The sequence below is a fragment of the Hyaena hyaena genome, unplaced genomic scaffold, assembly GCF_003009895.1.
Source record: "Hyaena hyaena isolate Hyena2069 unplaced genomic scaffold, ASM300989v1 scaffold_535, whole genome shotgun sequence".
NCBI lineage: Eukaryota > Metazoa > Chordata > Mammalia > Carnivora > Hyaenidae > Hyaena > Hyaena hyaena.
Genome location: NW_024081167.1, coordinates 469,458 through 495,599, shown reverse-complemented (window position 1 = coordinate 495,599; position 26,142 = coordinate 469,458). Strand labels below are relative to the sequence as shown.

Here is a 26,142-nt window from a genome sequence, read left to right as displayed (position 1 = left end):
CTGTTTTGAATGCCCTTGACTGGGCATGAGACAATAAAGTAGAAAATTGAGGAAACATGGGAGATGGTGAAAGTATCTGGTTTACTTATTTAACCTCCCTAGGCTTTGCCCAACTGGGGACCTGCTCACTGTTGTGTTAAGGTTAGAAAAAAGACCACATTGGAAAGTTAGTAAAATATGAAAATATTTGTAGATGTAATAACTATTAAGTGGTTTTAAGAGCAATCTAATTTGGTGGTTTAATGAAATGAAATCTATAAACTTCCAATAAATGAGCAGGTCAGATTTAAATTTGACTAGATTAAACAACTTGTCGCTAGACAGACCTCTATTTCTGACTTGCTGACATGGATTAATAGATAATTTATCTAATCAGGTACTTAATGCTGACAGTTCCAGACAAAATAAACATGTGGTCATATTTATTTTTAATGAAGTCTATATTTTGGGCATTGGTATTTCAGTGTCTGTCATTATGAGTTTTATGTTCACTTGAAGCAGTATTCAGCTTCGGTTAGAAAATTCTTACAGTGTGAAGTTTATTAATTTCATGTTGATATTTAAATGAACCTAAAATACATAATAGTCCATTATGTATCATCCAGTAGTACTTACATATACTTTTCTTAACTGCCAAATGAAAATATGTTGGAGGGTAGGGTTTTTTTGTTTATTTTGTGGCTTGAATACATCAGTAAAGCAGGAAACAAATGTCTTACTTAATCTGAGATCAGTGTAGAGAATCTATAAAGTGGAATAAGAGAAACCACAATAGTGATCACAGTAATTCATGTAGCTCTTATCCTCTGAAAATGGAGCTTTCCTTTGTAAAGGTCAAAGCAGGCTCATGTTTTAAAATTCGTATACTTCCTGTAAACTAAGAAAGACTCACAGAGTATCTTTAAAAGCAGAAGGAAGTTGAAAGAGGAAGATCACATAGTCAGAAGTGAAGCTAATAGTAAACCTAGATTTTTGGAAGCTATTGCAGTCAGGTAGATCACCCATGGGGAGGATAGTAGTCTGCTTTCTAGGGATGATAAGGTAGGCACGTGTCTGTGAGGAGAATTTTTCCAATTGTCCTTTGTGGACAGAGACCACAAGTCCTCTGTAATCTAAGCTCCCGAAATTCACATAGCCCTCTCATTGTTATAAGGTCATTTCTGATGAAAAGGTCTTGGTCACCCCTGGTGTAACCAACATTAAAATTAAGATGGTATAAACAGGCTGTGTCTCTTATGTAAATAACTGGTTACAGTAGCTTGACCTCCTTTTTTCATTTATTCTTTAATATCGAGAGGTGTTTTAAATGGTTTACGTTAGTATCAAGGTTTTCTCATTTTGCTGCATCATCTCCCCATTCTTTCCAGATCTAAATGAGTGTGGCCTGAAGCCGCGACCCTGCAAGCACAGGTGCATGAACACTTACGGCAGCTACAAGTGCTACTGTCTGAACGGATATATGCTCATGCCAGATGGGTCCTGCTCAAGTATGTCAAGAATCTTAACTGTTTTATAAGTGCTCTGGCTCGGTTTCACATTGTGCTCTGATAGGGTGTGTGAAAATAGCCTCCCAGGCCGCCTTAACCACGATGTGAGCATGTATTTATATGCATGCCTAAGGAATGGAAAATCAAAATAAAAATTGCCCATTTTACTTGGCTAGCATTATTTTACCATGGGCGCCCATGTTAAACCCATGGAAGTAGTATTTAGAACACGCATCGTACACCTACATGTGTTTTCTAATGCCTTTTTTATTCCCCCAGCACATTTTTCCTGTCTTCTGTCTAAGCAAGGAACTAACTGCTCTAGCTGGTAAAGGAGGATTAGTGCCTATGTGAGGACTGTGTTGCTGTTCACAAGGACAGACACTAAACTGTTAGCTGGTAGAGGATCTATCACAGGACCCAATACTTATTGAGTATAAACCATTCATAAATACCTTCTCACTTTGCCTTTACATTTCTTTATAGTAGTCTAAAGACTCAGATACCACTTTTCTAAAAAACAAAATCTACTTCAACTGAAAAAAATAAGTGGTTACAATACCATAAAAGTAGATTTCATGTATTATGTTTTCCTACTATCATTTGGATGTGGTTATAGGATAGACAATGCCCTGAAGTTTTCCGTAAGCTGAACATTGAATTGAGATGGTGTTTATATGAGATCCGACCATTGATGGCTTGATTTTCATTTTTACTGAGTTATCTGGTAAGTTAGTTAATTATAAATTATCTGTTATCTCTCTCTAACTGGGTTGAGTTTTATTTAAAAAGTTGAGCTAATCTTATTTAGCATTGCATATGTAGCACGGAACCTTTAGAAGTAGCTGAATTCGTGTTTAATACTATGTGGCAGTGATGCTAGAATTGTACATTGTACATTGTACAACTCGGTGGGATGTCTCCCGTTCCAGAATAATTTAGTGGGAGATTGAGAAAATTAATTGGATGTTTTAGTTAAAACTGGCATTTGGCATGAGTAATCTAGAAAATTACCTCAATCCTGCACTTTTCTTGGTTACTGGAAAAGTTTCCAGATAATCTGTGTGAGATGAAGTTTTATATTTGTCTTTTAATTTTTTGTAATGCATTAAAGATTTCCCCAGATGATAACAGAGCCGGTTTACTTCTTAATCTTCTTGATCCCTGGTAGAGTAAGGTCTTTCTGTCCCTCTGTTTTCGACGGTCTTTAGACTGTTGGATAATTGAGGCCTTTTTGTCTTCATTGTTGATTCAGTGTCAAGTTAAAAAAAACATTCGCCCTCTGCCTCTCTGAGTCAGCCAGTCACACTCTTTCCAGGTGCCCTGACGTGCTCCATGGCAAACTGTCAGTATGGCTGTGATGTTGTCAAAGGACAGATACGGTGCCAGTGCCCCTCTCCCGGCCTAGAGCTGGCTCCTGATGGGAGGACCTGTATGGGTGAGTTGTAAAATCGAGCATCTCTGTCAGCAGCTTCTCTAGGATAAAAGAACAGAGGGAAACGTGATGGAGTAAGGAAACGAGGCATTACCTACATCAGGCAATTAGCTGTTCTTCCGAAGATAGCACGTGTCTTGGGAGAGGACCTCTCTGTGAATGGTTGATGGACACTTTGTTTCCCTAAAAATGAGGGACGGGAGGAATCTTCGGGCAGAGGAAACCACATGTGCAAAGGCTTTGAAGTTTACTAGAGCACGATATTCAGGAAAGGCAGAAGAGCTCAGTATTTTTAGAATGTTAAGAAGGAATGAGTGATAAAGCTGAATGGGTAGGCAGGGCTGGATTATCTGTGCTGCTCTAAACAGATTTTTTTTTCCTGTAAATTAGGAAGACAGTATAGGATTGTGGTTAACAGTCTGGGCTTTGATTTCAAACCTAGCTCTGCCATGTGCTTGATACTGTAACCTTAGGCAAGAGACTTCCTTTGTTTGAGCTTGAGTCTCATCTTTAAAATGGGAGTCATGCCATCTAGAACCATTATAAGGATTGAATGGGATTATATATGCAAAGGGCTGAGCAGAGTACCTAGCATGTAGTACTCCGTCAATGAATAGAGGTATTCAGTGATTCCAGAGAGATTTGTTTAGTACTTTCTGTATTTCAGGTGCTGTGCCAAGTGCTAGGATATATAGCAGGGAACAGAGCAGACAAGATTTTGGTCCTCATAAAGCTGATACTCTCATGGGAAGACAGAAAATTAACAAATATCCAATAAAATTGGGCAAACAATATTAAATGTTAACATGAGGTACTAAGAGAACAACATAAAAGGCCTATTTTAGAAAATAATGGTAGAAATGGTGCAAGGCAATTCTGCACTGAACGAAGAGAGGCTGGCCTATGTGAGGTTTAGAAGGAAAGAAGACCAATGTGGCTTCAGTACAGAATGAGTGTGAGGGGCAGTGGCTCACCTCCTGGTGAGGTAGGTAAGGACTACATAGTTATTGCAGGTTATTCACTCACATTGTGAGGAATGAGGATTTAACTCAAAAAGCAAGCAGAAACAGTTGAGGAGTCTTAAGCATGGTAATACTCCAATCTTAATGTTTTAACAAAAGATTTTGACAGTTGAGTGGGAATGCTTTGGGGCGGTGAGGTTGGCAGGGAAATGACTGATTCCAAGGCTCTTGCCATAGTCTAACTGAGACGGTGGCAGCTTGGACTAGGGTAGTGGTAGTGGGTGAAGAGAAGACTAGTAGCAGAAGACAAGAGGTAGAATTAACTGGGCCTGATGATTTGAGATTATGGGGAAATGAGGTGGTCAAGGATGCCTCCTATTTCCAGTTGGAGCAACTAGTGGATACAGGTGCAGTCTCTGCTGAGATATGGTGCAAGAGCAGCACAACTCTGGTTCGGAGGATGCATTGAAGTTTGGAGGTGTGGAATTTACATTGCCTATCGGGGTAACCAGCTGGATAACATTTATGATGAGCCACTCTGTGCCAGGCAACTGTGTGCAGACATTTATTTCAAAATCCATCCCATCTGAACGTGCTATGCTGCTCCTCTAAGATGCGATTGATTTATGTTTCTAGATGTTGATGAATGTGCCACTGGAAGAGCATCCTGCCCTAGATTTAGGCAGTGCGTCAACACTTTCGGGAGTTACATCTGCAAGTGTCATAAAGGCTTCGACCTCATGTATATTGCAGGCAAATACCAGTGTCACGGTAATGAGCCCTGACCATCGTTTTGTTTTGTTTTCTTTCTTCCTGGTGGTACAGAAAGTTCTCTTAACTGGGGTGGTGACTGGGATGTCAGAGAAAGGGGAGGGGAACCGGCATTACATTAAGCAGAGGTCCAGTTCAACTACTGGTAGTCTTGGATGTACATGTGCTTTGTTTCTCCCATTTATCTGCTGATTTTACACAGACCTTTCAAAAAAATTTTATTTGGAGACTCTACAGAGTTTTGATGCCATCATACTCCTCTCCCAAATAAACTCCTTCTTTTCCCACTTCCTGATGCAGATATAGATGAATGCTCCCTTGGTCAGTATCAGTGCAGCCGCTTCGCTCGATGTTACAACGTGCACGGGTCCTACAAGTGTAAATGTAAAGATGGATACCAGGGTGATGGCCTGAGTTGTGTGTGTAAGTAGTGCTTATCTCCCACCTTTAGATTCTAGCAGGAAATACAGGATTACACAGAGGCCATTATTGGGGAAGATGAGGAACAAGATTAATTATCATGAAAGTATAATTTTTATGGCTAAAATATTAGTCTGTTTTTTGCAGTCAAATCACTTTGCTCAGGTATTTTAAAAAAATAAAGACTCAGTAATACATTCTCTCGCTCTCTTTTTTTTTTTAACATTTATTTATTTTAAGAGAGAGAGCATGAGCAAAGGAGGGGCAGAGGGAGAGAGAATATCCCAGGCAGGCTCTGCACTGTCAGTACAGAGCCCACAATGGAGTTTGATCTCCTGAACCATGAGATCATGACCTGAGCTGAAATCAAGAGTCAGACGCTTAACTGACTGAGTCACCAAGGTGCCCTGACTCAGTAATACATTCTAATCTTAAAAACATTCAATTCCTTTGCTAAAACCTCTCAATAGCCTCTGTTTGGCTCACAAGAAATTATGGAGCTCTCTCTGAGAATCGGATTTTGTTATAATTAGAAATAAAAGTTTGTCATTAGCATTAGATTGTGACAGGGAGAAAAGTCTGAATATATCCTACATCTTTTGTTCCTCTGTTTTATGTCTCTAAATTCTACTATTAAAAAATCATTCTGATATTTATTTTCTCTAAATTTAGAACTGTTTTGCTTTTTAAATTCTTATAAGCTCTGCTTGGAATATGGCTATGTTAGTAGATAAACATGAAGAAAATAAGCTCCAGGATGAAAGTTTTACAAATTAAAGACCATAATTTTGGATACAGTTCATGTGACAATAGATAATTTTTAAATTTTGGGAGTAAAATATTTACCAAAAATCATGAGTCATAAAATCATGTGGATTAAGGGATTTTTGAAGGGTCATGTAGTCATACTCCCAGCCTGGAGTGTATCATTCCAGAAAGATTAAATATTAATTCCTTTTGGTGAAGATAATCACAAAAAAAGATTCCACAGATAATCACAGTGACCTCTGAATTTTTTTAAGTGATTGTATAAATTAGTAAGGGGGAAAGCAAAGCAACTTTAAAAATATACAGAGCAATTAACGAAAATATTTTGCACGAAAACAGATGAACATATGGGAAGGATGTAGAAAGAAGATAGAGGGAAACTAACCCAAGAGACTCTTAGTGATAGTGAACAAACTGAGGATTGACAGAGGGAAGTGGTGAGGAATGGGCTAGGTGGGTGATGGGTACTAAGGAGGGCACTTGTGATGAGCACTGGATGTTGTTAAGTGTTGAATCACTGAAATCTGTTCCTGAAACCAATATTGCCCTGTATGTTAACTAAAATTTAAAGAAAAATAAGAAAGGAAAGAAAGAAAGAAATGTTTTGCATGAGTTAATTTACATACAGTATGGAAAAGTATTAGTCTTTAGACAATTTGAAACATGATTTGATAATATAGGTGTACTATAGGGATACTTAACATAGACTCTCACACATTTCTCATATTTAAAAAACCTAGAATGTTTCTGCTTTTAAAAAATCTCAGTGATTGTTGTCTAGTTCCGTTTTACAGATACTTGAAATTCTTTGTGTTTTAAATACTACATATCCATTACAGAAATACTATATAACTTTTGCATATATCTGCAGGGTGGATATGTGTGCATATGAATTCATATGTATAAATCAGATACATATACACACATAGTTATTTGGAAAACAGCTTGACTTACAGTAGGGGAATATTCTAAGTGTGAAAAGTAAGCCTACTTGGCATTAGATATTCTAATGTGTTTTTCACAATTTGATTCCACAACTGAACTTTTTTTTTTTAATTTTTTTTTAATTTATTATTTCTAGGAGAGAGAGAGACAGCGTGAGCAGGGGAGGGTCAGAGAGAGAGGGAGTCACAGACTGAAACAGGCTCCAGGCTCCGAGCTGGCAGTCAGCACAGAGCCCGATGCGGGGCTTGAACCCACGAACGTGAGATCATGACCTAAGCAAAAGTCGGACGCTTAACCGACTAAGCCACCCAGGCGCCCCTCCACAACTGAACTTTTAATATTTATTTATTTTGAGAGAGAGAGCACACACCCAAGAGAAGGGGGAGAGGGTTAGAGAGAGAGGGAGAGAGAGAATCCCAAGCAGGTTCTGCTGTGTCATTGGAGAGCTCGACGTTGGGCTCGAACTCACAAACTGTGAGATCATGACCTGAACTGAAATCAAAAGTCAGATGTTTAACCAGATTAGCCACCAAGCGCCCCTCCACAGCTAAAGTTTTAGAGAGAGATGGCTACACAGTAACTTAAATTTTTGACTCTTTCAGATATTCCAAAAGTCATGATTGAACCGTCAGGTCCAATTCATGTACCAAAGGGAAATGGTACCATTTCAAAGGGTGATGGAGGACACAGTAATTGGATTCCTGATGTTGGAAGTACTAGGTGGCCTCTGAAGACACCATATGTTCCTCCTGTTACCAGTAGGCCCACTTCTAAGCCAACAACAAGACCTACACCAGAGCCAACACCACAGCCTACCCCACCCCCATTCCCAGACCTCAGAACATCTCCACCAATAGTAACCCCGGAAAGACCAAGCACCAGACTAACAACTGTACCGCCAATTGCCACGACATCTCCACGATGGATTACAGTTGACAACAGGATACAGACAGATCCTCAGAAGCCCAGAGGAGATGTGTTCAGTAAGTCATATAAATGTTAGCACAGTTTGGAGTTTTTATTGAGTTTTATTGAGCTATAATTGACATACAGCACGATATAAGCTTAAGGAATACAGCATAATGGCTTGACTTACATAAATCAAGAAATGATTACCACAGTAAGTTTAGTTAACATCCATCATCTCATATAGGTACAAAAGAAAATTTTTTTTTTCTGTGATGAGAACTCTTAGGATTTACTTTCATAACAACTTTCATATAAATCCTATAGCAGTGTTAACTGTAATAATAATATTTTATTTCCCTAGTACTTATTGATCTTCTTAACTGGAGGTTTGTACCTTTTAACTACTTTCCTCCAGTTCTCCCTCCCCTACTCACCACCCCTGGTAATCACAAATCTGATCATTTTCTGTAAGCTGTTTTTTAAGATTCTCCATATGGTATGTGAGGTTATATAGTATTTGTCTTTCTCTGACTGACTTGATTTGGCATAATGCTTCAAGGTGCATCCATATTGTCTCAGATGGCAAGATTTTCTCATTTTTTAAGGCTGAATTGTGTATATGTTCCATTGTGTATTTATACCACAGCTTCTTTATCCATCCATCCATTGATAGACATTTAGGTTGTTTCCATATATGGCTTTTGTAAATAATGCTGCTAGGAACATGGGGTAGAGATATTTTGACATGGTATTTTCATTTTCTTTCGATGAATACCCAGAAGTGGAGTTAGTAGATCTTATGGTAGTTCTAGTTTTAATTTTTTGAGGACCCTCTGTACTGTTTTTCCATGGTGGCTGCACCAATTTACAATCCCACCATCAGTGCTCAAGGGCTCTCTTTTTTCCACCTCTTTGCAAGCATTTGTTATCTCTCGTCTTTTTGATGGTGGCCATTCTAACAGGCACGAGGTGGTATCTCACGGCAATTCTAAGTTGCGTTCCCCTAATAATTAGTGATGTTGAGCCTCTTTTCATTTGGCAGTTGCCCATGTGTGTGTCCTTTTTGGAAGAATATCTATTCATGACCTGTGTCCATTTTTATTTGGATCATTTGGGTGTTTTTCCTGTTGAGTTGTAGGAGTTCCCTGTATATTTCAGACATTAACCCCTTCATAGATACATTGTCTACAAATATTTTTCTTCAGTCCATAGTTTGTCTTCACTTTGTTGATGGTCTCTTTTGCTGTGCAGAAGCTTTTCAGTTTGATGTAGTCCTAGTTGTCTTTTATTTTATTGCTTGTGCTTCAGGTGTTGTATCCAATATGATCATTGCCAAGATCCATGTCAAGGAAATTTTTCCTATGTTTTCTTCTAAGAGTCTCATAGTTTCAGATAGTACATTCAAGTATTTAATTAATTTTGAGTTCATTTTTGTGTGTTGTGTAAGATAAGGGCTCAGTTTCATTGTTTTGCATGTGAATATCCAATTTTCCCAGCACCATTTATCTAAGAGACTGTCTTTTCTCCATTCAGTATTCTTGGTTTGCTTGTCAAATGTTAGTTGGCCGTATGTGCTTCAGTTTATTTCTGCATATAAATTTTATTCTGTTTGTTGGCATATCTGTTTTATGCCAACACCACACTGTTTTGATGACTACAACTGTATAGTATAGCTTGAAATCAGGCAGAGTGATGCTTCCTGCTTTGTTCTTCTTTCTCAGGATTGCTTTAGCTACTCAGAAACCTTTGTGTTAGCACATTTTTAATAAGCTCTTTACAACGACATTTCAGTCATAGGCCATGCCTTGAATAAGAATGAAACTTATTAAAAGTATTATCTGTACAAAATATAAGTCATATGTCATTATTGTTAAATATTATAAAGAACTGTGTAAAAGGCAATCAGTGGGGCAAATAACAATGTGTGTAGCAATGACAGAAATATCATGAAGTCGTATAGTAGGTCATAGCTCCTATCCAGTGTCAGAATTCTCCTAATGTGTTCAGATTTACTGAAAAATCTCTGAGATGAGAAACTTACTGTATCAGTGGCATTTAGCTTAATCTAATCATTCATTTAATCAACAAACATTTTTGAGTGTGTTTTAGAACACCAGGCCCTGTATGAGGCATTAGATTTACAAAGATAAGACAGAAAATGTATATTCTGTTGGGAAAGATAGTCGCCCCAAGGATAGATAACTGGAGTAGTGTGTTGGTGAGAGAGATTTGTGTAGCACGTTATGGAAATAGAAGAGGCATCTAATCAGCCTTGAGGCAGGGCATATTTGGGGTGGGAGGGCTTCCAGAGTGAAAAGGAGTAGGAAGCAGCCTAGCCTAGGCAATAAAGTGCCAGTAAACTAGAGGGTTGAGTCAACGATTGAGGAGAAAACTAGACAGCTACCCTTTCTGTTTGCTGTGATCTGGTGGTTGGATCTGGAGTCTTTCTCCTAGATTATCAGGGGTGAGTGGGTAAAGGATAGTGTCACATAGAGATAGAGGCTAGAGATAAAATAGCAAGTTCTGAAGAAGGAAGAGGTTCCCTTATTACCAGATCAGAATGTGCAATTTAAAAAAAAAATTTTTTCATGTTTATTTTTGAGACAGGGAGAAACAGAGCATGAGTGGGGGAGGGGCAGAGAGAGAGAGGGAGACACAGAATCTAAAGCAGTCTCCAGCCTCTGAGCTGTCAGAACAGAGCCCGACACGGGGCTTGAATCCACAAACCGTGAGATCATGACCTGAGCCGAAGTCAGATGCTTAACCAACTGAGCCACCCAGGCCCCCCCAGAATGTGCAGTTTTCTTTCTTTTTTTTTTTTTTTTAATTTTTTTAACATTTTATTTATTTCTGAGAGAGAGGGACAGTGTGAGCAAAGGAGGGTCAGAGAGAGAGGGAGACACAGAATCTGAAGCAGGCTCCAGGCTCTGAGCTAGCTTCCAGCATAGAGCCTGACGTGGGGCTTGAACCCACAAACTGTGAGATCATGACCTGAGCCGAAGTTGGACGCCCAACTCACTGAGCCACCCAGGCGCTCCCAGAATGTGCAGTTTTCAAATACTCACCTCGTATTTATCCATTTGTCACATCTCACAGTGCTTATTCTTAGCCACCTTTGTGTTCACTCCTCCTGTCTTCTCTTCTCTCCCAGTACTAGTTTCTTTTCCTTTTCCCATTCCTCCATGATGGAACCAGACTTTGGTCCTTTATAGTGAATACTTGCAAATTTTTTTTACCAGGTGAAAAGAATACTGACACTTATAATCTTTTTAAAAGAGAAGTTTCTTTTGTGTGTGACTCTCAAATTTTCCTTCTAGATCATTGTCCAATTAAAGAGAGATTGAAATTCTCTCATTCTGATGTAGTTATAATTGTGTTTGTGTTGGGCAAAAAATATAATTTTTAGAGGAATCAGATTGTGTACCTAATAATGTGTTTTACATGCACATATCTTTTATTTGAAAATATATTTGAGGGGCGCCTGGGTGGCTTAGTCGGTTAAGCGTCCGACTTTCGGACGCTCCCTCTCTCTCTGACCCTCCCCTGCTCACGCTGTCTCTCTCTCTCTCCTAGAAATAAATAAAACATTAAAAGAAAATTAAAAAAAATATATTCGTAATAATTTTCCTCTCCAAAAATATATTTGTAATAATTTTCCTCTTCCTTTCTCTCGCCCTCCTTTCCTCTTTTTCTTTCTCTGTCTCTGCATTGTCTTTCTCTCTCTTACTCCTTTACATTGTTTGTTTTCATCTCTTTGTGATCATACAGTGGAATTTTTATTCATGGGTGCTTATGTACATATAGTACTTCTTTTTTTCTGTTGTCTTAAGGTAGGGTCATAAAAACTTGGCTACTTAATATAAAAAGACACTGTAACAGAGATATCAACATCTTTCAGAGCCTTTAATGTTTTCTCTTTTTAAAAAGTATGTCTTTCTTTCCACTATTCCTCTCTATATCAGCACACATGTGAATTAAAAATAAGCAATCTGGGGCACCTGGGTGGCTCAGTCAGTTTAGTGTCCAACTTCGTCTCAGATCATGATCTCATGGTTCATGAGTTCGAGCCCCTCGTCGGGCTCTGTGCTGACAGCTCAGAGCCTGGAGCCTGCTTCAGATTCTGTGTCTCCCCCTCTCTTTTCCTCTCCCCCCACTTGTGCTCTGTCTTTGTCTCTCAAAAAAAAAAAAAAAGGCAATCCAGTCAAGTTCACTGATCGAATTTTAGGATAAAATTGGGGAGACATGGAGCTTTGATGATGTTTGAAAGCACTCTCTCTAAGAGAGTGTAATCTTAAAGTCATGCCCCGGAAAGGAATTACCTTGATCAGATGCCAAGGCGGTTGCATGCCACAGATAGCATTGCTGCTTCTAGACACTGCTGCCCCAAATCAGATTCCTCCTCATTTCATCATCAGCTACAGCTACTGGTTAACGTTAGCACGTAGGAGGGTATTTTAGACACTTCTTAATTTGCGATTAAATTTGCGATCCCCTTTCTGAAAAAGGGAAGGGTTCTAAGTTTTTAACTCAGGACAAACAACTTGTGTTTATTCACTGTGGAAACAGAAAGGAACCTTAGCACTATTTTAGTTCAACATCATCTCGTCATTGAATATTTTCTTCACTTCTGGCAAAATCTTACCTTAAGCCATCCTTATTTTGCACGGATCTGAGAACAGAATTTGGCTCTCCCCATTTCATACATTTTCAGGTGGTATTATTTGCAGCCACTGTTAAGCAGTCTCATAACAGCCCTATATTTCAATTGTATTTTTCTTTACATTGAAAGATATATATTTGTTTTATGGAAAAGTTTGTTCAACAGAGCTTTTCTTGTGTGTGTGTGTGTGTGTGTGTGTGTGTGTGTAGATGTGTATTTTCCCCCTGAGATAAGATTAAAAATATTTTTATAGGAAATCAAGGGAAAAAATTATAACACAAATACATCTGTAGCCCAGACTTCTCCCCCAACTTTAGACTTGTATATCCACCTGCCTGTTTAATCTCTCCAGTTGAATAGAAATACATGCATCAAATTCCGCACATCTACTGGTTTCTGATCATCAGCCCAAACACATTCTACCCGTGGTCTTTTCACTCGGGAGATGTCCCCTCCATCCTACCAGTTGCTAAGGCAAAGAACTTTGAATCATCTTAAATTACTCTTTCTACACCCACATTCAATCTATATGTTAATGCGGTTAGCCTTACCTTCAAATACTGTCTAAAGTGGAACCTGCTTGCACCCTCTCCAGCACGGCCACTCTGACCCACGCCGTTCTTCTACTGGAGTACAGGTCCGAATTCCTTCATCTAGATGATTTATGGAATGCAGAATTTTTTAGATTTTAGAAAAGTAGTAAGGTACATATGTATACCAAGGCGGGTTAATGTTCTACAGTGAAGCATAGACATATTTACACTAGCTCGGCTACCAGAGACAGTTCGCCTAAGTGTAGGTTACTTTGGGCACCTGATGAGTTACAGAAACCGCTTGTGGATTTCAGCATTATAGGTGAGCAACCATGGCCTGCAGCACAGGAGCCTTCCACCAGCCCTCCCTGCTTCTACTCTGGTCTCTCCATGGTCTCCCCTCAACCCAGTAGATAGAGGGATCTTTTATCTTTTTTTTTTTTTAATGTATATTTAGTTTTGAGAGAGAGAAAGAGAATGAATATGAGAGGGGGGAGGGGTAGAAAGAGTTGGGGACAGAAGATCCAAAGCAGGCTCTGTGCTGACAGCAGAGAGCCCTATGCAGGGCTCAAACTCACAAACCGCAAGATCATGACCTGAACCAAACACTTAATTGAATGAACCACCCACATGCCCTGCTAAAGGGATAAAATATAAATGATGGGGCCCCTGGATGGCTCAGTCAGTTAAGTGGTTAAGCATCTGACTTGGGCTCAGGTCATGATCTCGTAGTCTGTGAGTTTGAGCCCTGCATTGGGCTCTGTGCTGACAGCTCAGAGCCTAGAGCCTGCTTCCAATTCTGTGTCTCCCTCTCTCTCTCTGCCTTTCCTCCACTCATGTTCTCTTTCCTTCCCTCTCTCCCTCTCTCCCTCCCTCTCTCTCTCTCTCTCAAAAATAAATAAACATTAAAAAATGTTTAAATATAAATGAGACATCATTCAAAGCTGTGCATCAGCAAGCAATTGATTCCATAAGAACATAAGCCATACTAGTGTCTCACAGAGTCCTAGAGGGTCTGATCTTCTCACCTCTGTCCTCACTGACTCCATTCCAGCCTCCTCACTGATCCTCAGACTGCTCCTATTTTAGGACTTTTGCTCCAACCTGTCCCTATCTCTGGAACACTCTTCCCCTAGCTCTCAGCTTGGCTCACTTTCTCACCTCTTCACTCAGATGTCAGCTTACCTACCAGTGAGGCCGCCCTGACCCCCGTATTCCGTTGTGACCTCCACCAACCACCACCAGCACACCTTTTTCCTGTTTTCTCTTTTTTAGTAGCATTTACCACCTTCTAAAATACTGTATTATTTTCTTATTTATCGTGTCTATTGTTGTATCTCCCTACTAGAATATAGACTTTTTGAGGACAGTGATCTTTGTCTCTTTTGTTCATTGGCATATTTCAAAGACCTAAAATGATGCCTGGCACATAGTTGGCACTTAAACACCATTTGTGCAACAAAGGAATGAATTTGTCACTCATAGCATTTTAACATGAAATAAATAATCATTGTGTGTCATCCATACAAAAGCTAGTTTAATGTAACAACACATTTAATCTGTTTATGAATTAGAACATATTCTTGTTCCTTTTTTTTTTTTACTGTGGTGCCTCCACCATTTTCCCCTCTTTCTTCCCTCCCTTCCTCCTTTCTTCTTAGGGATTGGTATTCTATTCAGTGGAATATTAAATGTGAAAATTCGATGTTAATGAGAAGACAGATGATGTCGGTTTAGAGATAATGACTCAAAGCATGTATTTCATAGCTCTTGAGACTTGCTCAAATAATTTTTGCTTTGTACTTTTACTATGTGAAAGTTGGCCTGTGAGAAGGCACACAAATTTTTTAATGACAACATTTCTTGTAGATATAAACAAAATATCACTGAAACTGGACTTTTTGTCCTGTTACTACTCCTAGAAAGAAAGAGGTTCAAAACAGAAAAAGGAAAGTTTAAACTTCAAATAAGCAATCCAGATGGAAGGATTATAATACAGCCTTTTCACATTTTAATTTGGAACCTAAAACCTTTCATCTAAATTAAATGAACATCAATTAATTACCCAAGAGTGATATTCTTAGGAGGCTTAAAAAAATTGATCCCAATTACATTCAAAATCTTTAATGGTAACTATTAAGTCTCTCACAATAACCCATCCTACTGTTGGGATATTCTCTCTCATATTTCATCTAAATTCTCAAAATTATAGTTTACACCACTTCAGTACTGTCAGGTAATTATGGCTGGTGGACCCAGCTGGTCAATTCTCCAGACCTCATATTCCATGTATTAAAAGAACACGCTCAGGAAATTACTCAGCTGTTTCTTTTTTGGGCTGAGTGATTTCTGTTTCATAAACCTTTTCTTAGAAATATTGTTTTTCAACCCACTTAGCAGTCTTTTGGGGTTGCCCTTTGAACATTCTTCATTTTTTAAATCTGTCTCAAACTATGGGGTCCAAAGACAGTAACAGTCAGATCTGACCCAATATTGATTGCAAGGAGAGTTTCTTTAAACATGTTTTTATAATCTAAATCATTTCCCTCTGTTGCCAACTATGTTATCTCGCAGATTTATGGGCAGCTGTTTCATCCCCAGATGTTTTTCCCTCAAACGATCACACAATGCCTGGTACATAGTAGGCATTCAAAAATATTTATTGAATGGAATGAGATAAAATTTTGTACTGGAATCAACTTTTTTCAATCTGTGTTATACTTCAAACGCTTTAACTAGCTAAATGTAACTTGGTTCTGATAGTTTGTCCCCACATGGTCAAAATTGATTTCAGATTATGGGCTTTCTCTTACCCTGATAGAGTGTACTATAGTCATTGAAAACAAACATTCTCTAGAAAACTCGAATAAACTTCTAAATTTTGAGCATAATGTAAGAAAATAGTGAAAAGGCATTGAAAGGAAATATGAAAACAAGGTTGAAATGTGAAACTGAGGAGTTTCTAACTACTGCTAAGGAGAATATTAATTGAATCAAAAGATCTAATTTTGAGGGGCGCCTGGGTGGCTTAGTCGGTTAAGCGTCCGACTTTCGCTTAGGTCATGATCTCGCGGTTCGTGGGTTCGAGCCCCGCGTCAGGCTCTGTGCTGACTGCCAGCTCAGAGCCTGGAGCCTGTTTCAGTCTGTGACTCCCTCTCTCTCTGACCCGCCCCTGCTCATGCTGTCTCTCTCTCTCCTAGAAATAAATAAAAAATATTAAAAAAAAATAATTAAAAAAAAAAAGATCTAATTTTGATTCTTACCTCTATTATTTATGAGTTAGATGCCTTTGGACAAATTACTGTGCGTTTTCTCTCATCTATACAGTTTCTGAGACCAGTGGGTTGATATTGGACTCTGGGAGAGCCTTGTGGAGTTTGGGGGGGTTGGGGAGACAGAAAGATGCTGGGCACTCTTAGAGCAAGAAAAGCAGATTTAATTGGTGGGACAGCTGTTTAGACACCAGAGATATGCTGTAGGGAATTGCTAAAAAGTTGGAGACCCAGCACCAAAGACAAAAGTCTGGTATCAGAGCAGGTAGGAGCTATCCCAAAGCAAAACAAACAAACCAAAAAAAAAAAAGGAAAACTTTATGTAGAACCTGAAGTAAAGGAACTTAAGGGGAAATGCATTCTAGTCTATTTATACAATGAAGTATTATGCAGCAGTGTTTTTTGAAAAATATTTAATGCATTGGGAAAATGCTAATGTAATAAAAAGCATAAGTGAAAAGAATGTACAGAAGTGTACATATCATTAGATCGAAATTAGGTATAAAATACATGTCTGCATATGCCTGGATGAATATAAAAGTTTGGAAGAAAATAAATTAGTAATTATGAATCTATCCACTTTATGATATTTGGGGTAATTTTCCTTGTCTTTTTAAAAAATATTTTAAAAATCCCAGACACACACACACACACACACACACACACACACACACACACACGAATATATTAATAACCTTTTGCACATTCCAGCCTGGGAGGATAAGAGGAAGAGGGACAGAGGGAGAGAGGGAGAGAGAGAGAGAAAGAGAATTTTAAGCCTGGGGTGGGTGTTGCAGGTTCGAGCTCCTGAATGGTTAGGTCATAACCTGAGCCAAAATCAAGAGTGGGACATTTAACCAGCTGAGCCACCCAAGCGCCCCTCTCCATGTCTCTTTGTTGTCCTCGCTTTGTGGTGTTTAATCCTCCTGTCCCCACTGCTGTCGGTCACTGTGATTTATTCTCGGAGGGGTTCCTTAGGACAGGTGTCAGTGGTCACGGAATCCACTCTCCACAGGAAGAGTGTGAGTTGTGTGTTTTGGAAAAATACCCCATGAGATTCTCATTCTCAATCACATAATTTTATTTAGAACATCCTGGTTTTTAAAAATGCATTAAATGTTTTATTAACTTCTATTTTTAACCTTTCAAAATTGTGTTTATAATGGAGTATGTCAGATATGTCCAGTTTTAGCTAGAAAGCTCAGATTACCGCAAGGAATATAATACCAGTTGGACCAGGAAGCAACTGAAAAAAAATTTTTTTTTCAAAGTGTTGTCAGAAGCTCATTGGAACCAGAATAACCTAGGGTGCTTATTGTAGATTCCTAATCCCTACCACACATTTACTAAATCAAACTTTCTAAGGAAGTACTTCTCTGTCCTCAGTGTGTATATAGTCTCATGGAACATGGTTAAAGTGAAAACTTCGATTTAGTGGGTCTGGGGGAGGACCCAAGATTCTGCATTTTTAACAAGTTTGCAGGTAATGCTGTTGATCTGCTGACCACACTGAAAAGCAGGGCTCTCTAAGCTTTAGTAGTAGCTTCAGCCAGTAGAACAGAGACAGATTAGCCAGATGTGGAATGTTTCAAATACAGCAATTGTGCCTAAGATGTAAATGTATGTGGCATCTGGGCCACATAAAGAAGGAAAATGTTGCACAATAAAGTTTATAGAATATAGTGTAATGTGTATCAGTAGCTCTTACAGGTGGCCTTATCAGAGAGCCAGACTCATTGTTTCTGGGCTGTCCTAGACTCTGAGAATGTGTTGAAATTCTAAGTACCATGCAGTAAGAAGAAAATTGTTTCCTTTTTCGTGATTGCTGCCTTGCTACCTGCTGTGTATGGTTTCCTTCTCTCACCTTCCTTCTGTGGATTTTTACAGAGTCTGTGGCTGGTGCCATCACGTTGTTCTTAGTCATGAAAGTAGGATCTCTCTTCTGATTCTACGTGGTAATGAGTAAAAAGATTGTTTCTGCTGAGGGGTGAAAAGGTCTTCAAACTAGTTTGCTGTCTGGTAAACAGCAAGGCCAACAGAGACCCTGAGAAGATGCCTGCCATCTCCCTGCGGATTACATTCCTGCTAGTGTTTTGAAGGAGTGAGTTGTTACAGGTCAGGATCTGGTGCTGTTAATTCTGAAAGTTTTCAAGATTTTTATTTATATTTTAAGGTGGCTGGTAAAGAAGAAATAGTTCTCTCTGGAAGGGACAAATTGAATTCTTGGTGGACGTGACCAAAGTCAGAAATCAAAAAATGTTAAGTTGTATGCACGGTTGTCTGTAGTATTGTAATGAAAAGTACTGTACTCAGCCACTCTGTGATTAGGGGCCTATTACTAAATCTTCCCATGCTTTTGTTTCCTCACTTGTAAATGGGGATAAGAATAGTATCTGCCTCATTGAACTGTCATGAAGATTAGATGACAGGGTGCATGTAAAACTCTTACCATAATGCTTGGCATATAATAAGAACTCAATACATAATAGCTCTTCTTCTGTTGATGTTGTTGAATTCAATTTTATGGTAATAATACCATATACTGAACTCATAAAAATACAGCCCTTATTTTGTGTTCCAGTTCTGAGTCTAGATTTTCCTGCGGGTTTTTATTATGGTTCATTATAATTTTAATACTATTTTTGTCTAACCGGATCATTTTTAACCAAATTGGTTTGCAAGTGAGAGCTATTAGGTGAGCAGGGAAAATATGAACGGAAAGCTGCTACTTCATATATCCTTTACTTTTTACCAAGTAGTTGGAATATCCTGTATCATTTAGGTGTTGATAGTGAGCAGGTGAACAATTGTGATGGCAAAAGACACAGGATCCCCTCGGCTTCCTGGCTGTGTAAATAGTGACAACAGCCTTTTTTTTTTTTTTAAATAATAGTTTATTGTCAAGTTGGTTTCCATATAACACCCAAGTGCCCATCCCAACAAGTGCCCTCATCCATTCTCCCTTCTTTCCCACCCCTCATCAGCCTTCAGTTTGTTCTTAGTATTTAAGAGTCTCTCGTGGTTTGCCTCCCTCCCTCTCCTTAACTATTTTTTCCCCATCTCCTCCCCCATGGTCCTCTGTTAAGTTTCTCCTGTTCCACATAGGAGTGAAAACATATATGTTTCTCTGCCTGACTTATTTCACTTCGCATAATACCCTCCAGTTCCATCCACATTGCTACAAATGGCCAGATTTCATTCTTTCTCATTGCCATGTAGTATTCCATTGTGTATATAAACTACATCTTCTTGATCCATTTGTCAGTTGATGGACATTTAGGCTCTTTCCATGATTTGGCTATGACAGCAGCCTTTTGAGAGATGAGTCTGTCTGGGTGGAAACATGATACATGTCATATCTGATAAATAACTAAAAATAAAAGCTTTTTTTTCCTTTAAGTTATTTCTTTGGCCTGAAGGCATTGACATTTGTTCCCCAGAGCAGGTGGCGTTCTGCACCTCCCCAGGTGTTCGTGCTGTGCTCAGGGCCAGCAGCCTCACCGCATAGTCCACTTACCCACAAGGTTGTCCGCTCACCTAGGCAGTAGTCTGCTCACTGCCTGCTCTGGAGTGCTCCTGGCCGGGCTACCCTTCATGGTTCCTTGGCTCAGAAGAGGGAAAGAGAACAGAACCTGTCACACTTTCTCTTGCTCTGGAAAAGTTGTGTGATAATCCTTGTGGTCATACTTAGAAAAGAACCATCTTTTAGATATTCTGTTTTCCCCAGATTGCACAAGTTCTGAAACTGTTAAGGGAGGAATAGGTGAGCCAGGTAAATTAGGCTTCTTACTGAATGCTGTCACTGTGTCCATGTCCCCCCACCTTTCATGAGCGGTTTAATTTTTTCCAATTCTGCTCTTTACTCTCAGCCCAAAGGGCTGTCTTTTGAACATGTTAGATTCTTGCTATGGGATAAAAGCTTTGGCAGACAAGGGCTTATTTCTGTGGAGCCCAGAAACTCTTTTCTTTTTGCTAGTAATCAGTTATATGGCTAAATATTTTCTCTAATGTGGTTAAGGAAATTTCAGAAACTCGTTTCCAATCCTTTTATTTGCTTCTCTCTGGTCATTTAAAGCTATAATGCATATGTTCTTCATCTGAAGAGGGAAGGAAAGGGGCGGGCAGGAGGGAGAGAGGCTGGAGACTGCCTCATAAAACCCCTGTCACTCATCTCCACTCTGTAGTCTCTAAAAATCCCCAGGTTGTGCCTCCAGAAAGAGACTTCAGAGTATTACGAAAGTGGGTCACTTGATTGGCACAGTGGATTAGGCATCCGACTTCAGCTCAGGTCACGATCTCATGGTTCCTGAGATTGAGCTCCATACTGACAGCTCAGAGCCTGGAGCCTGGAGCCTGCTTCGGAGTCTGTGTCTCCTTTCTCTCTGCCCCTCCCCACTCACACTCTGTTTCTCGCGATCTCAAAATTAAATAAACATTTAAAAAAGAGAATATTAGGAAAGTTACAGATGTACCTTACTCTTCCAATGAACCAAACCCTTCACCGTAGAAAGAATTTAAGACCATGTTATCTTTAATCTTTTTGCCCTGCAACAAATGCCAGAACTGGCCTGGGTAATGTCATGGTAGCCATCAATGAACAGAAATGGAATTTGCAAACCTACCTTTAATAAATAATGCTTACATTTTGCTATAGTTCACTCTTTGGAAGAAGTCTGGCAGTGGGAGGCATGTCTGATGATATTTACATTTACTTCACTGTGTTTACTTTTCATGTTTTTTGGGGGTAACAGTATGCTTGACTATTTGGGAAACTTCATTTATGAATGCAAGTTATATACTAATGTCCTATTCCTGGGGAAAGTGCTGGGCCAAAGTGTCTTATAAGAGATTTCCTGCTTATTTATGTGGCCGGTTCTTCTCACAGGCTCAGGGGCTCTCCAGCCATTGTGAAAGAGTACCAGGTCGCTGAGCACAATCCAGCCATGTGTTTACCCAGCTGTCTGTGTGCTTCAGTACGTGCACACCCCCTTTGTTTCAGTTCATGCTGAAGATTGTAAGATGCACCGGGCAAGTGATATTTTTTGGTGTGTATACCATTGGCCAAAGGGAGGAAAAAATTTAGGAAATGAGTCTTTTAAAGAATATATGACCATTCTTGGGGCATCTGGGAGGCTCAGTTGGTTAAGGGTCTGACTTTGGCTCAGTTCATGATCTCGCGGTTTGTGGGTCCAAGCCTCGCGTTGGGCTCTGTGCTGAAAGCTCAGAGCCTGGAGCCTGCTTCAGATTCTGTGTCTCCCTCTCTCTCTCTGCCCCTCCCCACTCACACTTTGTCTCTCTCTCTCTCTCAAATGTAAACATTAATTTAAAAAAAAAGAAAGTATTTTTGTTCTGGAAGAAAAAAAGTACCTAAAACATTGAAAGAAGAGAGAGTTCTCTGAGAGCACATATACAGACCCCTATCCCATACCAACTACATGTCTGTTACTTGTATTTTGATTGCTCAAAGAGGACTTTCAATAGAGTCTTGGTACCTATTATTAAATGTGAGGCTATGAAATTGAAATAGATCTGTGCATTTGAACATGTTCTTTGATTCAAGAGAATTATTTTAATCAAGGTAGAAAATGTTAATTAAAATAAAAAGATTAACCTTGCCTGAAAAATAGAAGTATAACCAGATAAACACTTATACATGATTGTTTGGATTATTTTTCCCTGCTTTGTATTTTAGCTAATAGTCAATCTAAATATGTAATATATTTTATAAAAACAAATATATATCTGATATTGCGTAGTTGGACCATTAATTTTTAGAATTAAAATGGTATAATTTTAGAGATTAAAAAAAGGATAGGAGAAAAATGTTAACAATACAATTCTGCTACCCTCTGTCCACCTATCCTCCATCTGTTCTATACACTTTTTAATGCACTCAAGAAACAGAACCCACTGAATATAAGGCGCTGGGTAAGAACTTGTAAAGCAGTGAGCACACTCTTGCCCTAATGAGATCTACATCTTGGAGGTGAAGACAGACATCTAAAAATTTCTCCCGGGTAGTGAATGCTTTAAAGGAGAATAGAGGAGGCTGTGTGAGGAAGGGGGAGGGGCGTGGGGCTGGCTAAGCTTGCCTGAGGACAGGTGCGGGGAAAGTCTCCAGAGAGGTGATGCTTGCATTGTGACACACAGGATCCATTACTGTGAGCCACTGCCCCAGGGAGTGAAAGGGTGTGGAACTAAAAACCTCCTTCTAGCTCTAGAGCTCACAGGTGGGGAGGGAGGGTGTGGCAGAAACGGCACCAAATGCAGCTAGAGATGCAGACTGACTGTACAGGGTCTTTTTTTAAGCCCTGTAAAAAATTTTAGACTTGATTCTGGTGGAAGCTGGAAGCCTTTGGAAGATTGCAGATCGGGTATACCATTCTGGCTGTAGCATGGAGAATGAGTGGGAGGGAAGTGAAAGTGGATGTCAGAGTGCAAATATGACCAAAATTAACATAAGCTAAAGAATATTCATCTAATTCTTTTTTAAAAATATTTTTTAATGTTTATTTTTGAGAGAGAGAGAGAATGTAAGTGGGGGAGGGACAGGGAGAGAGAGAGGGAGACACAGAATCTGAAGCAGGCTTCAGGCTCTGCACTGTCAGCACAGAGCCCGACATGGGGCTCGAACCCATGAACGCTGAGATCATGACCTGAGCTGAAGTCGGACACTTAGCCGACTAAGCCACCCAGGTGCCCCCATAAATCCTTTCTTTTTATAAACAATTCTTAAATACAGTTACAAAAGACAAAGCAAACCAAATGAGAAAATATCATTTTCATTTCCAATACTCATTTTACATTATCAGCATATTGGTGTATTGCTTTTTTTAAACTGAGGTATAATTGACCAACTGCTTTATATTAGTTTCAGGTGTACAACACAATGATTAAATATTTGTATGCATGTTGAAATGATAGCCACTATGAATCTAGTTAGCACCCGTCATAATACTTTATTTACAAAATCTTTTCTTGTGATGAGAACTTCTAAGATTTACTTTGTTATCAACTTTCAGATATGCAGTGCGGTATTATTAATTGTACTCACCATGCTTTATATCCCCAGGATTTACTTATTTTATAACTAGACAGTTGTAACTTTGGAACCCTTTTGCCCACTTAGCCCACACCTCATCACCTATTTCTGGCAGCCTTTATTCTGTTCTCTGTAGCTATGAGCTTGTTTTTGTTTTTAAGATTCTACATTTGAGTGAGATCATGTGATATTTGTTTTACTCTGACTCATTTCACTTACCGTAATGCCTTCAGGGTCTTTCCATGTTGTAACAAGTGGCAAGATTTCATTCCTTTTTATAGCTGACTATTACTCTGTGCACATAGATGCCACATCTTCTTTATCCATTCAGTAGTCCATGGACATGGAGGTTATTTCCATATCTTGGCTGCAGTGAGCATGAGAGTGCAATATTTTTGAATTACTATTTTTATTTTCTTCAGATAAATACTCAGAAGTGGAATTGCTGGATCATATGGTGTTTCTAGTTTCAATTTTTCAGGAACCTGCATCCTGTTTCCCTAAGTGGCCGTACCAATTTGCATTCTCATTAACATTGCACAAGGGTTCGGCTTTTCTCCACATCTTTGCCAACACTTGTGATTTCTTGTCTCCTTGATTACAGCCATTCTAACAGGTGTGAGGTGATCCCTCATCAGGGTTTTGATTTGCATTTCCCTGAAGATCCGGTGACACTGAGCACCTTTTAATGTACCTGCTGGCCTCTGTATATCTTTGGGAAAAAGTTGATTCAGATCTTCTGCTCATTTTATAATTGCATATTTTTTTTGCTATTGAATTGTCTGAGTTCTTTATATATTTTGGATATTAACTTCTTATCAGATATGATTTGCAAATATTTTCTCCTAGTTACTAGCTGGCCTTTTCATTTTGGTGGTGATTTTCTCCGCTGTGCAGAAGATTTTTAGTTTGATATCATCCTGCTTGCTTATTTTTGCTTTTGTTGCCTCTGCTTTTGGAGTCAGATCCAAAAGAAATCACTGCCAAAACCAGTGCCAAGGAGTTTATTGTCTGTATTTTCTTCTAGGAGTTTTATGGCTACAGAGCTTACATTCAAGTCTTTAATCCATGTTGAGTTCATTTTTGTGTATAATGCAAAATAGGGGTCCAGTTTCATTCTTTTACTTGTGGCCATCCAGTTTTCCCAACACCATGTTTTTGAAGAGACTGCCATTTCTCCACTGTATATTCTTGGCTTCTTTGTTGTAAATTAATTGACCGTAGGTGTTGTTTGGTCACTCTTTTTTTCCTAGCCTGTTTTTTTGGTGTGCTTGTTTTCCTTTTACATAGTTGAGATAATACTGCTTGAATGATTTTGTCCCATAACTTATTTCACCTAGTATTTTCACATAAACTGTAAAATATGCCAGGAAGCAGGGTAGTGAACATTCTCTTGACACTTGACTCTTAGCAATCTATGTGTGTATATGTGAAGAAGGAGAAATAGTTTAACAATTTGGCAGATTTACAGAGTAGAGCACACAAAATTGTGAAAACTAAAAGCTGCTAAGGGTTTCAGGTCTCTGAATTCCTTGAAATGTGTTCCCAATGACCTGCACTGAAGGTGTGCTTGATCAGCTGAAGTTAGTGTTTTAGGCACTTGGTTTCCAAGAACTCTTAATGAAACATCTGGCACTTAGCAAGTCGTTAGATAACTAATTCTTGGAGTTGCTGTTTTCCAAACATGTGATCTCCTCCCTCCCTTTCTCTTCAACCTCATCCCAAACCACTTTCCCCCATTTCTCAGCATCCTTCATGCACCAGGAACTCCTTTTTCTAAATATTCTGAACACCTTCTTTGTAACTGCTGTCTGAAACACTCCCTCTGCCCCCACACCACCACTTTGCTTTTTGCTTGGAAGTTTCCACATTCTTTCCTTCTTGGTGTAAATGGTGCTTCCTTAGAGAGGATCCCCTTGATCTCCCTTTATGACCAGTTTATTATGTGAGTGGAAGTGACCCTCATTATTTAATGCATGCAATAAATTGTTTAAGAGCACTTCTAGTAAGATATTTTTTAAGAAAGACATGTGCAAGCTGTGACTTTTGCAACACAGTGTTATGTCAGTGATGGAAATGATACCCACTAAATAGGCATGAAGTGTTTGAGTACATTTGTAATACAGAGGTTTCTTTTTTTTTTTTTTAAGGTTTATTTTTGAGAAAGACAGAGCAAGTAGGGGAGAGGCAGAGAGAGAGAGAATCCATCCCAAGCAGGCTCCATGCTGTTAGCACAGGACCTGATACAGGGCTAGAACCCATGAACTGTGAGATCATGACCTGAGTTGAAATCGAGTCCAGAGTCAGATGCTCAACCAGGCACCCTGTCAATACAGAGGTTTCTAAGAACACATCTCCCAAGTGCCATAAAGAGTTTTAGGTAGGGCGAAGCTGCACTGAATGTAGTGACACCCATGCTCTGAAGAATGAAGTGATGAGTTCACTTAGAAACATCTATAAGAAAGCTATTTGCAAGCTTCCCATGACAGGTGTTATATCAGTGACTAGAAGTTATCCCCATGTTGTAATATACATATTAAAGTGTTAAGATCACATGTAATAAGGAAGCTTCTAAGAACAACAACAAAAATAGGCCCCTTGTGCCAGGAAACCTTTGTTCCAGCCTCCCCCTCTACACCTAAACTATTTAACATTTGAGTGTCCTTCATCTAGAAAAAAGGAGGCTAACAAACAGCCACAATGCAGCACCATAATACGGTACTACAGGATTTGAGCTATTCCAGCTCAGAAATAAGTTGTGTAAGTTACAACAGGAGAACAAAAAATGATTGTTCTATAGAGTTATTTTACACTTTCTCTATATGATGAGTAATGAAGCATGCTTGCTTACAAGTTTATAATATTTCTAGTAAATAAGAAGCAGTCCCCTCTTAAGAGTCCCTAAGGAAGAAAGGAAGGCTATAAATGGATGTCGTTG

At 39.1% G+C, this 26,142-nt stretch overlaps 1 protein-coding gene across 6 annotated transcripts in view; it reads left to right on the top strand.

The window, feature by feature from the left end:
- The window catches only part of NPNT (nephronectin), an 81,871-nt gene that overhangs the window by 41,344 nt on the left and 14,385 nt on the right, over positions 1-26,142 (top strand). For all 6 annotated transcript variants that reach the window (XM_039255627.1, XM_039255629.1, XM_039255624.1 and 3 more), the window contains 5 exons: positions 1,368-1,487; positions 2,806-2,925; positions 4,521-4,655; positions 4,956-5,078; positions 7,391-7,771. In XM_039255627.1, the coding sequence (XP_039111558.1) occupies positions 1,368-1,487; positions 2,806-2,925; positions 4,521-4,655; positions 4,956-5,078; positions 7,391-7,771 (879 nt within the window). The remainder of the gene's footprint in view (positions 1-1,367; positions 1,488-2,805; positions 2,926-4,520; positions 4,656-4,955; positions 5,079-7,390; positions 7,772-26,142) is intronic.